At 41.8% G+C, this 15,446-nt stretch overlaps 1 protein-coding gene across 2 annotated transcripts in view; it reads right to left on the reverse strand.

The window, feature by feature from the left end:
- Positions 1-997: 997 nt before the first annotated feature.
- Positions 998-15,446, reverse strand: part of EXD3 (exonuclease 3'-5' domain containing 3) — a 491,324-nt gene continuing 476,875 nt past the window's right edge. For both annotated transcript variants that reach the window (XM_073599974.1, XM_073599975.1), the window contains one exon: positions 998-3,873. In XM_073599974.1, coding sequence (XP_073456075.1) covers positions 3,584-3,873 — 290 coding nt within the window. In that variant the 3' untranslated portion in view covers positions 998-3,583. The remainder of the gene's footprint in view (positions 3,874-15,446) is intronic.

Below are 15,446 nucleotides of genomic sequence, written 5' to 3' on the forward strand. Positions count from 1 at the left end.
CTATTGTATTCTGACAGTAGGGAGTCTTCTCAGTGGTGCTGCTGATTGAGCGGAGAAATTCCAACAGGGTGCTTGTATAGAAGTCAATCAGTAGATCGACTTCTATACAACCTCCCTGCCCATACATGGTCCCTGCTGAACAGGCCAAATTTTGATCCATGTATGGCCAGCATAAAAGAAGACCTTGTGCTTTGTTCCTAATGGATTGCTTTAAACCTGAATTGTCTGTAGGCTGTGACCTGTCTTATTTACCAAACGATTTGCAACTCTGTCCAAGTACCCACAGGATAACACCACTTTCTTTGGTAGTGTTTTAGAAATACAGTGGTGTCACCTCCTAGTTGCCTGTCTTTGACTTCCCTAACTCGGAAAGAACTTAAAGCGGGGTTCCACCCAAATTTTGAACAATATCTGTATGTATTCTCTTCCTTGCCTAGATGCTGACATGCCGTTTAAAAAAATGTAAATCGCCGTAATTACCTTTTATTTTTCTATTCTTCTTTGCACTTCCTGGTTCTCCTCCCGTGGGAGTAGGCGTGTTTCTAGCCTCACCCAGACTCCTGGGAGCTAGTCTCAGGCTTCCCAGGATGCCACTGAGCATGTGCGGGAACGAGCGGTGAATGCTGGGAGCACAGCATTCACCACATCCAGGAAATAAATGCTTGTGGGCTTCAAATGCCCACAATGAAGATGGAAACTGCCTGCAGTGAATAATATAAGTTAATCTGACACAGGCGGACATATTATACACAATATGTGAGTGTGTAATGCTGAGAAGAAAAGTTTGTGAATGAACTAAAAAAAAAAAAAAACAACGATAGATAGGTGGACCCCCGCTTTAAAGCCAACAGACCAGTATGACAGCCAGGCAACCCACAGTTTCAAAAAGTCAGCAAAGATGGCCTCCATATTTTGTTCAATTTTGGGTATCCTTTTGGGAGGTTTGTGCTGAAGATTTCTTTAGCTGACAGTTTTACAAATGTACAAGGAACATAAATTTAGCAGAATCAGCTTTATTTACAAAAGATGCAGGCATCTGTACAGATACAGTATGACAGTACTTGTTCTGCAGCAGCACAGTAAAGATTCAATTTAAAGTTCAGCAATTCCTGATTAACCTGACATCCACAACATAATATCAGTGTCTTGTGTTTCTAAATCTAAAATATTGCAGCTATAAAGTGGAAACTGCCCTCCAATTCCAGGCTGATAAGGAACATTGGACTGCCCTGCCCCAGGTGCCAGGTAAAGTCATGGTGGGGGTAGCACAATTGGCAAAGCATCTCTGAAGCCTTGAGTTGCCCAAAAGGACTGCTGCTAACGAAGAAGGCTAGCCCCTGCCATAAAGGAAGGGTGCTGTGTGACCGCAGTGCCAAGTATGAAAGAGGATATCAAGCCAAATGGCAGAAAACCAGGCCAGGACTGGTGCTGAATCCACGTTCCATATCAACCCACAAACAGAGAAGGCTTTTCCACTTTATGGCTGATAGCAGACACCTCCCTTAAAATATAACAGAAGCATAAAAACCCAATTTAAAAACAAAGTACAGTATTTGATAAGAAATAATAAAATAAAAATAACCGTAAATGACTTAATGATGGAGGCATGACATGAGGGAACCGTAGCATTTCTCAACAAAGATGTTTGGACCACAAGGTGACTTGACAGAAACGACAACAAACAATAGTAACAAAATTTCAGTTAACCGATTTAAGATCTAATAAAGATGTACTGTGGCTGCTATGGATTATTTTTCTTTACTAAATTTGCCTTTATTAAGGCTTGTAAGCCTCAAGACTTTTAGGGCATCAAAATCAACTCCAATTACGGACCAGAAGGTCTGGAGAAGGTCCATGAGTTGATGTTCCACCCAAGTATGTGCTTAAAGAAGAATTCCAGGTATGGACATTTTTACATAGCTACATTGGTCCAGCTTGGACCAATGTAACTATGCATATGCCATACCTGTGGGGATCCCTCTGGATGCTGGAAATCACTGAAGCAGACACCACTGGTCCAGTGATCTCCACTTACTTCTGGGTCCTGTGTTAACCTGATGCCCTGCTGCATTCTGAACACAGGACGTTGGCCGCTCTTCAAGGGGGTCATTTAGAAAATGCTTTGCATAATCTCAATGAATGCAAGGTGTTCACTGATTGGATGAGGTGGAGAGACGGAGCGGTGATGAACATTTCATTTTGCAGGGAGGCTTTAGCTTATTATGACTCCGTAGGGACAGTTGTCACTCAGATCCTAAATCTGTAATAATTTCTGTCTGAACATGCAGGATCAGAAATCTTTATTTGCATGCTTGTTCTGGGTCTGGGACTCCAAAAGTATTGAAGCCAAAGGATCAGTATAACAACCAAGCATTTGCAGGAGGCCAGCAACAGCAGTCTAAGTATTTAAGGACAGGTCTTCTATAATAACTCCCGCTGCCACTTCAGGCCACACCCACTGCTAATGTTGCTAGTTCAAAACTGACTATGCAGATAAGAGGTATCTGTAGATAAAAACAAACTGCGCTGCTCTGACTAAAGTTGAATAATGCCCTTGCTAAAGGTGTGGACCATTTACGTACCTCCTGAAGCCTGACTGGAATACTCCCAGGACGTTGCTAAGTAGGCTCAGGCATTACTGCTGACCTCCTCCATCTCAAACACTGAGTTTAGAGCCACTGAATCAGGGAGAGAAAGAGCATGGAAGGGAGCTTTAAGAGTTCATTCCTGTGATGGTGGAGGTGAGAGTAATGACTAGACCTCATTTAGCAACGTCCTGGGAGTATTACTGTAAGGCTTCGGGAGGTATATAATAAGCCTACACCTATAGCAAGGGCATTATTTAACTTTAGTCAGAGCTGCACAGTTTATTTGTAAAGTTGAAATAACCCTTTAAGGGTCATTTTAATTGGTCTGTATTATCACTCACTATTGTACTGACTATATCCCATGCTTTATAGTGGAACTATTCTCCATTAAATCTCCATTTATACCTAAATATTTAGATAGAGTGAAGAAGAGTTAGGGCGAATGTAGGACACCTTGGCACTCCAGATGTATTCCATGAGGCATTGCAAGAATAACAACCACAGGCATGACTCCCAGTGAAAGAGCATGATGGGATTTGTATTTTTACACTGGAGTGCCAAGGTTGTTACCCCTGAGTTTGGGTGAGGGTTTTATAACCATCTCTGACCCATTGGGAAGATTCACCCCTCTATTGGCCCTGGTGGCCTTTAACACCGGAACAGAAAGTGAAGGGAAATCCAAATATTACAGCTGTCACCAGAACAGGCAGTAAGGGGAATTTCTTCCAGTGGAAAATGATCCAGTGACAACTGTAAGAGAGGATTTTATATTATTTTGGGGAGATTTCCCACTTCTTTTTGTGACTTCTGGGTAGGAAGTGAAGGGAAATCTTCCCAATGGGACACACACAGCAAAAAAAAAAAAATCCAAAAAATAAAAGTTTTGGCTACATATATATGATAAAATCAAAGTGTAAGGTTTCCTTTGCACAAATAAAGTGAATAATCACAGGCATTCCAATGTATTTTACAGATCTGGTCCCACCGTAGTCCATTCACAGACCCTGACTGGTAGACTGGTAAAAAGACTCTCCTTGATCTTGCAGAACCTCCTTGAACTGGGACACCACCCGACCAAAGTGCGACCCCTCCCAGAATATCTTGCCACATTGACTACAGCAGAAGAAGAGGGAGACCTTTTCTACAATCCCTGCAGGGACAGAGTTTAGCTGCACTTTTGCTCCACTGGGGAGGTTGAGGTACAGGCCCAAGTCTTTCATCCATTCAAGATCCTGGCTGCTGTCTGATGATTCTGACTGGCTGGCAGGTTGAAGCTTCTGGGGATCTGTGAAGGAAAGCAAGACATAAATAATTATGATAACACACCAATATTAGAGACATGAGATTCATTGTTTTGTGCCACTCAATTGTAGATTGAAACAATTTAACGTTGTCTCTTGACCATTTAGAGGATGGAATGGCCCAAGTTTACTTACTTTACCTTTCAATCATCTGCCCGTCCTCTATTCACAGATCCTGTTTAATTCATAGAAGCTGTATTATGGCTTTTATGAATGGAGGAGCTTGGGGGAAAGGGCGGGCATAGCTGGGCACTATTGATGAGAAGACCAGAAGATTAGGGTAGCGGGTCACTGGAGGAGGAAGCTTTCGCCTAACAAGGAGACAGCAGCACAAGGGACACATCACACTGATGGTAGAAAGTATCCCCTGTGTAAGTAAATTTAAGCCGGTCATAGACGGTTCAAATCTCAGACTGCTCAGCAGGGACCGGCCAAAATTGGAAACCATGTATGGGCAGGCTGATTGTATCCAAGTTATCGATCAATCAACTTGGGTACAACCAGCCTGTTGGATTTCTTGATAAGATTATTACCAGCGGATATAGCCACTAGCAATAATTACTGTGTTTTCCCGGCCAGGACCGCCCCCCTCCACCCCCCCGCAAGGAGAACACAATAGCTTTGCGGGAGGGATTCCCCCATTGCTCCATCTATGGCCGGTATTAAGCTTTAAAGCTGTATTCCAGGTGAGCAGCTACATGCAGAGCTGAATTACTTATATGGAAACCATTTCACTTGTGAAGGATTTGTATTTCTGTGCAGCCAGTTTTGTGATCCAGATAAACCTTGCCCCACAGCTTTTTTAGGAATACACTCATTGCCTACTGATTGGGCATTGAAACAGCAGCACTTGCACTTCAATGAATTAATATTTATTTATTTGCTTTTTATGAATTTGTAATACATTGTTGCTTATTTATTTAGGATTTGTGCAGACAATAGTCATTTTTTTTTTAGCTCTATGAGAATATTATCCCAATTATGTATGCTAAACTATGATGGCTGGAGCAGGCAGATGCTTAGATCTGCGGCTCCGGCTCTAAAGGGGCTGCCCGCGCCCCTATGAGCGGCAGAACAGCTCACCTGGTTCCGCAGGCAAGATGGCGCCGATCCCTTAGCCATGCCTGTAGACATACTGCAGCCTTTCTTCACCTCTGCACAACCATCTACCCCCTGGGTGAGTGACTCTACCCCAGCTGTTTTCTCTACTCATCACCCAGACACCCTCTCACCACAGTGTTCCCCTCCTGCTGCAGTGAATGAACAGATCACTGATTCCCCCCTGGAAGAACCCACAATGGCAAATATTATACCAGCCATACAAAACTTCATAGCGTCTCTCACTATACAAATTTAAACCATTCATATTAATTTCTCCCTTATGAAACAAGACATACAAAATCTGCGTGAGAGGACAGGGGTGGCTGAGGAAGACACAATGCACTCCTTATCTGCTACAATGCGCACCGCCACGGATGAATTGGGGACCCTTAGGGCTAAATTAGATGATCTAGAGAAGCGTTCTCGCAGGAACAATGTTTTGTGGGGTTCCCTGAGCATTTTGAGGGTTCCCGCCCTGAACGATTTCTCTATTCCTGGTTGCAAAAAGGTCTTTGGAAATTATGCGCTATCATCTAATATCGTGCTTGAACGCGCACACCGCACTCCTCCTCGCCCCACTCCCTTGGGAGCCCCTCCACATTCCTTGATTGACCGGATCCTTAACTTCCAAGACAAAGTCACTATCCTACATCTTGCGAGAGAGAAGGGACTGCTCAAATTGAATGGCAATACTACCTCTATATACCCTGACTTTTCAGCTGAAATCCAGCCTCAATGCACCTCTTTCACGTCTGTGAAAGATTGTCTGCGCACTGAAGGTCTACAATATGCCATGCTTTTCCCTGCTAAGCTAAGAATTATCCATGATGGCAAAGCCCATTTCTACACCAATCCGAAAGAAGCTATGGCCTGGCTGGATGATCATTTTGGAGTGGTGCCTAGACGCAGGCGCACCTAATTCTGACAGTCCGTATCACAACATACCTCAGTGCACTTATATGGGTTACCCTATGGTTCCTATGCACACAAAAGAGAGCTGGCATTACCAAGTTTATGATTTCTGAGTGGGTTACTTTATTTCACCCCTGCAGGCTATCCTTTTTCTCTATGATACCAATGCTGGATTATTATTGTGATAAGCATGGATGGGGGCCCCAGCCTGCCTTCCACGTCATTTTTAATGAATAATGCTCTGTTATACCTCATGCTAATGTACTGTTTAGTGTCTTATCCTGGAACTTTTTTTTTATCCTCCTCCTTTTTTGTAAGGATAGTGTACCTGGTCCCATGAGCCTTTCCGGATTCAGTACATCCCCCATACCAATTGGTGGGGAGGCCACGGGTCATTCATAACCTTGGCCAAGTGTAGTTGGGTTTCCCTTTTTGTTTTGTTCAGGGATCCAAGGCTCGCTATGTTTGGGATGGCTGAGCGGGGTGGGTTGTGTAAGGGATTTTTTTCTCTTTTCTTACGGTCCCTCTCTAGCCTCCAACATCAAGGACGGCTGGATTTTTGGACCCTTGGAAGTTTGTGTTTTGTTATTTTTCATGGTTACTTGATTACTTTCTTACCTTTTGTCACACACGTCCATGCTTGTGTATGTCATGAGTGGTATGATCTGCAGTATTCTACCTCTCCTCACTACCCATGCTGTGCTTATTATGAACTGCCAGAATTAACATGTCTAAGTTGTTGAAAATAATATCTTGGAATGTCAGAGGATAAAACTCACCCCTAAAGCGGTCCCTGGTCTTCTCCACCCTGAAGGAATATAAATCCCATATTATCTGTCTTCAGGAGACACATCTCATTGACACAAAATTTAAGGACTCTTAAACGGTCCTGGCTAGCTAATTTGTTTCATGCTACCCACAATACTTACTCCTGGAGAGGCTCTATTTTAATGGCTAAGACCCTTTCAGCTGAGATTCTAAAAGTTAAAACTGACCCGGAAGGGAGGTGTTGTTGTACTTACCTTACGGATTATTTCTGTGACACTTACACTGGTAAACATCTATGTCCCCCTCCATTCTCACCGGAATTTCTCTCCAAATTGCCCCTCATACTCATATCTAGGACCCCTGGCCCCTTGCTTTATGGGGGAGACTTTAACGCTGTCTTGGACCCTGCTATGGACCGGTTAAGGGGTTATTGGTAGATCCTATACCTCAGTTACTGATTGGGTACAGGTGTATGGCCTCACTGAGCTGTGGTGGTGGAAGCATCCAGAGTGATGCCAGTATTCCTGTCAATCCGATTCATTCTACACCATGTCTCGCATAGACTTGGCGTTTGCTTCTGACATCACACTTCCCATTGTTTCTAAGGTGTCTTACCTGCCTAGAGGTGTGTCTGACCATGTGCCCCTCTTCTCCTCCTTCCAAACCCCAGTCTGGTTATCTGGCGTTTAAATTCCCAGTGGCTGGAGGACGAGGTGGTGCAGGGGGAATGCAGACAAGGCATCTCAAATGGTTCAAAAAAATAGAATCAATTTTTTGAAGGTTACTTTTGAAGGGAAAAAATTCCAGGATTAGGCTTTCAATTCTCCAGAGAGAAAGGGATGGGGGCGGATTGGTGATACCTCAGCCCAGACTTTACTTCATAGCCTCCCAGCTTCAGCACTTTGCAGGCTGGGGAGTTGTGAATTGGGAGGACCCTATACAGGCCCTATTGCTAAGTAACAGTTCTTATTATAACCTCCTGGCCCAGTTGGAATCTGGGGCCTTTGTTTATACCTGTAAGAGCCCAACAATGTCACTCATGAAGAGAGTTTGGAAGGAAATGAGGAGTATAAAGAAATTTGAAGGTGCCTCGGAGTATTTACCACTTTGGGGGAATAGGAAATATAAAGAACTAGGTAAACTGGAGGGATTCGAAAGCTGGTGCTCTAAGGGGCTCCAATATATAACACAGTTGTATTCACATAATGTTCTATATGCTCCTTTCAGGATTTGCAAGAATCTTTTCATTTATTCCATCATAGTTTTTTTAAATACTTACAATTACGACATGTGGTCCAATCTCAGTTTAAATGGGAAATGAAAGTGATAAAACCAATGCCATTTACAACAAGCACGGATGACTGAAAAAAAAAGGCTTGACCTCATCTCTATATGGCCAACTCACGAAATCATATCGAGATGAGGGTGTCAGCCTGAGCAGAAGAGGGTGGGAGCTAGATATATCCTCTTCACATCACCAATGGCACGTATTCGGGTGAATTCACGCAACACTAACACCTTCCCAATAACCAGAGGCACTAGGCAGGGGTGCCCCCTGTCATCCCTCCTATCTGCCCTAGCTATGGAACAGATTGCCATACGGATTCGTAATTCCCCTTTAATAAGAGGTCTCCCCATTGGCACAATAGAGGAAAAGATTTCTCTCTATGCAGACGACACCTTGGTTTACTTGGCTGACCCTCATGATTCCCTAAACAACCTTCTGTCTGAAATGAACACATTTGGTGACTACTCTGGCTTCCAGGTGAACTGGGACAAATCCATCCTCTAGACCAAACTACTGTCCCCAGGATTCACCCGGATTCCGGATTACAGGTTGTACCCTCATTTAGAAACCTAGGTATTGTGATTCAACTACCCTTATCCTTGTATATAACCAATAATGTGTGTCCCCTACTGTCTCATTTTTAAATGTATGTAATGGCCGTCCTCCTAGATTAGCACTGGAAACATTAAGACTTCCAACCCACTTGGCGGGACTGGCGTTTCTCAATTTCTATTTGTAGTGCTTGGCATCCCAACTGGTTTTCATCCATGACTGGCTGCACCCAGTTCCAGCTAATGCCTGTACTACTACAGAAGGGGCTATTGCCTCCTCTCTAGAAAACCTTCACAATGTTGTCTATAGGGGCTGTGTTCCGGGTCCACCAGGCACATCAGTTTTGCATACCTCTCTCCCCCTGTTCCAGTCCATAGTAACCAAGCTCTCCAAGGGTTCATGGTTGGCATCCCCAATAATCACTTGTGGTTTAATCACAACCTCTGGGAACTTTATTCCATAGCTGACCCAAAGAGATGGTATTCCAAGGGAGTCAAATACCTATGTCACCTGTATACCCCCGCAGGGTTTTAAATCATTTTACCAACTGCTAATGGACTTTGATCTGCCATGTACTTACTTATTCTACTACTACCAACTCCGATATGCAGTAAGTGCGCAACTTGGTTCTTTGGATAACCCTATCCAGGTTCTACCCCTGGAGAAGTTGTTAAGACACCCAGACCCTAGTAAACGTATTTCCACTTATTACCCTGCCCTTATTACTGACTAACTCTAGATTCCAGGCCGCACAGACAAGGTGGGCCTCCATGGATATACCATTCACAGAATCAGACTGGTCCGAGTTCTGTGACACATATAAGACCTCTGTTATCTCCTCTAGAGACCGTATTATGCAACAAAGTTTTTCAGCATTTCCATCTTACTCCTACTAGATTATTTAAAAAGGGGTTATCCCCCTCAGCTGACTGCTTTTGAGGCTGTGGCCAAACCATTGATTTTCTACACTGCTTCTGGACTTGTCCTATAGTTCAGGACTTCTAGGTAGATATAAGTTCCTTTATCTCCTCCGCAATGGGCCTGCCAAATATTGTAAACCCTAAAAATTGCCTTTTGGGAATTTTTGGTAACTTAACCATCCCTTTTCATGCTAAGAGACTGCTCCGCATCCTTTATTTTTACGCAAAGAAGTCTCTCCTATTGTCATGGAAGGGATTGTTGTCACCAACAAGATCCCTATGGCTGAAACTAGTCAGGGATTCTTTACCCTTGTATAAGCTCACCTTTGAGACTCGGAAAAGAGTTAAAACGTTCCAAAAAATTTGGGGTAGATGGTTAGCTAGTCCTTTGACTCTAACCCCTGTGTGTCAGTATGTTAGATATGTACTTATGTAGCTCGGCTGGCTATACACTATACCCTGACAAAGGATATGTTTGAATAAAATGAACCTATTAATGGGAATCTATATGCCCTGTATAATTATGATCATAGGAAACGTGTATGACAAGTTTGCAAATGATGTTTATTGCTTGTTCCTTTGTACATTGTCTTTTGTGTACACAGTGCACTAAATTGTGTTGGGTTTGTAGTTTTTTTGTTTTGTTTTTCTGTCGGTTTCAAAATCCAATAAATATATCTTTAAAAAAATATATTAAAGCGCCACATTATTTATGCATTTATATCTGTATTTATGTGGGGACATGTACAATTAATGTGAGCAGCTACTCATTCTTTATTCATTTTTCTATTTGTTCTTTACCTCTTTTCTCCACTCTGAATCATCTATTGACCTTAACTGAGAGTGGTGATGCATAAGAAAGTTCCTTTATTTCAGCACTGAATAGGTTGTCACTCTGCTAGCACTCCTATTTTCTGCTCTCTGCACATGTGCACTGTCCCAGTACTTAATTTAGCTCCTGGTGCTCCCTCTCCCTCTCCTAGTCTGAGTGCTGCTGTATAAGGGTTTACAAGAGGCTGTTGCCAAGACAAAGTCAGGAACTATCTGCAATTTAAAAATATAAACATTCCCAACACATAACCACATGAACTGTTTTTTTCTTTTTATAACTGCCTAAAGGTCAGCTGTATTAAAAAAAAAATTAGCCAGGACCAGGGCAAAGCAATGAGAATAACTGTGAAAAAGGGAAAGGAAGATAATTAAAGGAAATCTATTGTGTTAAAAAAGCTATTTCAATATGCGTGTGAATGTGATCAGCTTGGCAGATGTGACCTTGTCAAGGTCTGTTAATGTTAAAGTGTTTGTAAAGGCAGAAGGTTTATTATCTTAATACATTCTATGCATTAAGATAAAAAAAAAACCTTCTGTGTGCAGCAGCCCAACTAATACATACCTGAGCCCCCTCTAGATCCAGCAATGTTGAAGGAATGTCTCGGCTGCCCAAGCCTCCCCTCCTCATTGGCTGAGACAGCAGCATGGCACCATTGGCTCTCACTGCTGTCAAAGTCAGTCAGCTGAGAAGAAAAAGGGGGTGGGGCTGCGGTTCCGTGTCCAAATAGACACAGGGAGCTGTGACGCGGCTCGGGGGCCCCCCATAGCAAGCTGCTTGCTGTGGGGGCACTTAACAGGAGGGAGGGGCCAAAAGCACCAAATAGGGACCAGAGAAGAGGAGGATCAGGGCTGCTCTGTGCAAATCCACTGCACAGGGCAGGTAAGTATACCATGTTTGTTTTTTATCTAAAAAAAGACTTTACAATCATTTTAAACATTTTCTGTGTATAATTAAAATATATAAACTATGTACAGGGGGCAGCCATATTTGCTGAATATTACATAAGCAGACCTTCTGCATAGCAATGCTGCACAATGCTTGTACTTTCCCATTTCCCAGTCTCCATGGTGGTCTATCAGCCTGCCTATCATGTATATACAGCGGGTAAAATAAGTACTGAAGATGTCACCATTTTCCTAGGTAAATACAGTATAATTTTTAAAGGTGCTATTGACATAAAATTTTCACAAAATGTCAGTAACAACCCATGCAATCCATACATACAAGGTGTCTCATTACCAAGGTGTCACACAAGAAACATCTCATGATGGGTAAAAGCAAAAAGCTCTCTCAAGGTCTTCACAACCTTATTGTTCCAGTGAGCACTGTTGGGGTCATAATCCAGACGTGGAAAGAACATAATTTCACCATAAACTGGCCATGACCAAGTGCTCCTCGCAAGTTTTCTGACAGAGGAGTGAAAAGAATTATCAGAAGAGTTGTCCAAGAGCCAAGGACCACTTGTGGAGAGCTTTAGGAAGACCTGGAATTAGCAGTTACAATTGTTTCAAAGAAAACAATAAGTAATGCACTCAAACGCCATGGCCTGTATGCACACTCACCACGCAAGACTCCATTGCTAAAAAAAAAGCATGTTGAAGCTCATTTAAAGTTTGCTGCACAACATTTAGACAAGCCTGTGAAATACTGGAAGAATGTAGTCTGGTCAGATGAGACCAAAATTGAACTCTTTGAATGGCAGAATAAATACCATGTTTGAAGGTCAAATGGCAACTCACATCACCCCAAAAACACCCCCATACCAACAGTGAAGTTTGGAGGTGGGAACCTCATGGTGTGGGGCTGTTTTTCAGCATTCGGTACTGGCAAATTTCATATCATTGAAGGAAGGATGAATGGAAAAATGTACCAAGATATTCTTCATAAAAGTCTGCTGCCATCTACCAAGATTATTAAGATGAAACAAGGGTGGACATCTCAGCAAGTCAATGATCCCAAACACAAAGCCAAGGAAACTCTTAATTGGTTTAAAAAAAAAAATGAAGCTGCTAGAATGGCCCAGCCAATCGCCTAACTTGAATCCAATAGAAAATCTATGGAAAGAACTAAAGATCAGAGTTCATAGAGTCATTACCAACAATGGATTTTGTATGAAGTATCAAATAAATTTCAGTTAGCGTGTTCAATTTTTTTCCCCTGTGGAATTCCTTTTTATTACACATAAAACTTAATATCTGAACTTATTTTTTTTTTGTATGTATGTATGGATTGCATGGGTTGTTACCAACAAGTGGTGAAAATTTCATGTCAATAGCACCTTTAGAAATATATTTACCTAGAAAAATGGTGACGTGTTCAATACTTTTTTTTACCCGCTTTAATACTTTTTTCAGGTGTCACTGCAATAAGAAAGTAATATTTGGATGTGAAGTCTCATTTTCAAACAACTCTGGCTTTTGACATATATTATGATATTGTTTTATAAAGATTTGTAGATTCTGCTTCTAATGGCAATTCTGAGACTATGCTATCACCATCCAGGCTAAATGACTGCGGAGATAAAAGTCACTACAGGAGAAGCCAAGCAGGGAATAAATACTTTTTTAGTGACTCATTGGAATTGATTTACTAAAGGCAAATAGGCTACTCACTTTACAGAGGAAGTTGCACTTTGCAAGGAATTTTGCCCCAGAGCTTAGTGATGGTTCCCTTTGCAAAGAATGCCAAACCACATGCAAGCAATATTTAAAGAAAAACAGGATTTTTTTCTTGCAGATGACTGGATGATAGAAGTCAGCACTTCATTCACTAAGCTCTGGCGATAATTCCCTTTCAAAGTGCAACTTCTCTTGCAAAGTGGACAGTCTATTTATCTTTAGTAAATCATCCCCATTATGTCTTTGAGCTGACCCTTATAATGAAATGTATGAAACCATAAAAGACAATCATTGAGCAATACCATTAAGAAGAAAGCTGTGTAATTATACCAAAAAGTAGGTTTTTAAAACAACTGAACTGAATATTATTTATGTTAAGCTGATTACATTGACATATATCTCTAATGAACTTTGAAGGACAGACAGCCTTTTCTAAATGGGGGCCATTGTGACTTGTCTGAGCTCTACATTCTGTTAACATGTTTAAATAATTACTGTCTAGTTTGCCACATGGGGCCAGTAAATGTCCTTTTATACATATGTAGTAAATTGGAAGCAGCAAATCCAGACTCGTGTGCGGCCGCAGTTCAGACACTTGTCTCAATGTATAGTCTGAGCTGGATTCAACACTGCTTCATTTCTAAAGGGAGCAATCATCAGACACCCCATGCAACTGATGACCAATCTTTTTTCTTAGATTGTTTTATTTCAAACTTTTTTTTTTTAAAAGGAACAAATTTACCCTTAGCTATAAAAAATATAAATGATTTTTGTTTTATAGTCATGTAAATGTGAAATATTTCTTATGAATAATGTGCGATCTATGCAGTCAGCAGGTGGAGTTTTGGCTCCTTTTTACATGTTTTGCTTCTGTTTTTTACCTTGTGTTTCTAAACATTTTACTGTTTACACAGCTCTATAGCTGAAGCGGAAATGAACACAGTGGAAGACTAAAGTGGGGTAAACACTATGAGGAAATCTAAAGAAAAATTGCGTATGAGGCACGATCAATTTCGTATAGTGTGTACACAACTTTCGACATCCGATTCAGACTTTCCAAACAAAAATTTCCAAAGGGACTCATTTTTCTTGTGAATGAACAAGACTAACAATTTTTTGTTTTACAAAAGACTGCACATGGTCAGAAACAGTAAACAAAAAAAAAACCCCTTTGTCGTTCAATAATTTTTGTACAATTAGAACCATCCTCGGTTTCGACCTGCTGTAAAACATTGAAGAAAACTGGACAATCGTTCCTCTGATTTTCTTATAGTGTGCACTGGGCTTAATTTCTTATCAGTTAGCCCTTATCACATGGCTTCAGTTAGACAAAGCATGGCTCAAGGCAGTGTGTTTCTTCTGTGCTGTCTCTAGCTAACCCATAATGCTTTGGGAATCCTTAGTCATGAATTACATGTTTATCTTTAAAACATAACATGTGTTTGTCAGTCTGTCTGTCTATTTATCTGTCTATCGTAAAAACATTTAAAACAGCTTATTCATTGACCACCATGAGCAAAGTGCAAAGTGGTTTCCTTTTATGATAATATTCAGCATGCTGGAAGATCTACTGTATGTGAAGCACAGCCTTTATGAAACAGAAGGCATTCACAAGTCAAGTTCATCTTATATATAAAACAAACATGTTCTAGAGGTCAACTAAGCATCCATGATTGCTTCTGTATAGAAAATTATAGAGTAACTTATATTAACAGGGTATGCAAGTTAACGATTGAAATACTTATTGGAATGATTATGTCTAATATCTACAGGCCAGGAGCATGGTGGCAAAAGGTACTACATGCAGCTATGGGGGGCCACATTCAAGTGGACATGTTGCTTTGCCCTGCAGAGGCAAATCCCAGGTTAAGCCCTGGTTCACATTGATGCTACTTTGAAATCGCGCTACTTCACTTGAAGTAGCACGATTTCAGCTGCTACTTGATAGACATCCGTGTGGCTTCACGCACAGATGTCTATTGAAGTCACACCTGAAATCGGCAAAAGTAATGCAGGGACTACTTTTGCAAATCGGTGCGGCGCTGCAAGCTCGGTGTCCCACCGACTGGAACAGTGCCATTGCCTCCAATAGGCTGCGACTTGTCATGCGATTTGATCTCTCAAATCGCTCCAATGTGAACATAGACGTACTCTCAAGTGCTTTAAATTGTCCTGGCACTGTATCAGCGAGTAAAATAAATCAATGACAAGACAAATCAGAGGAAACAATTTATCTGGTTCTTCTCAAGTCAGGATTTAAGTTATCACCTTCATTAATACACCAGCGGCCTCCCTCCCTCCCTCACTTTCCCATTAGTAAGAAAAACTTCGGGAAGGGAGCCAAGAGCAGAAAATGTGAGGCATTGTTCCAGGCTGCCCATTGTGTCCCGACCTTTTGCACACTTCAAGGAATGCCTGGTATGTCAGATTTACTTCCCTTCCCCCCTAAAAGACATCTTGGCCAGGATGGCCGCTCAGTGAGCGAGGTATCCACGTCAAGAGGACAAGATAGCAAGGCCCTTCTCTCTCTCTTTTTCCTAGGGAGGCCACAATAAAAGAAACATTG

This window comes from Aquarana catesbeiana, linkage group LG09 (genome assembly GCF_042186555.1).
Source record: "Aquarana catesbeiana isolate 2022-GZ linkage group LG09, ASM4218655v1, whole genome shotgun sequence".
In the NCBI taxonomy this organism is placed as follows: Eukaryota; Metazoa; Chordata; class Amphibia; order Anura; family Ranidae; genus Aquarana; species Aquarana catesbeiana.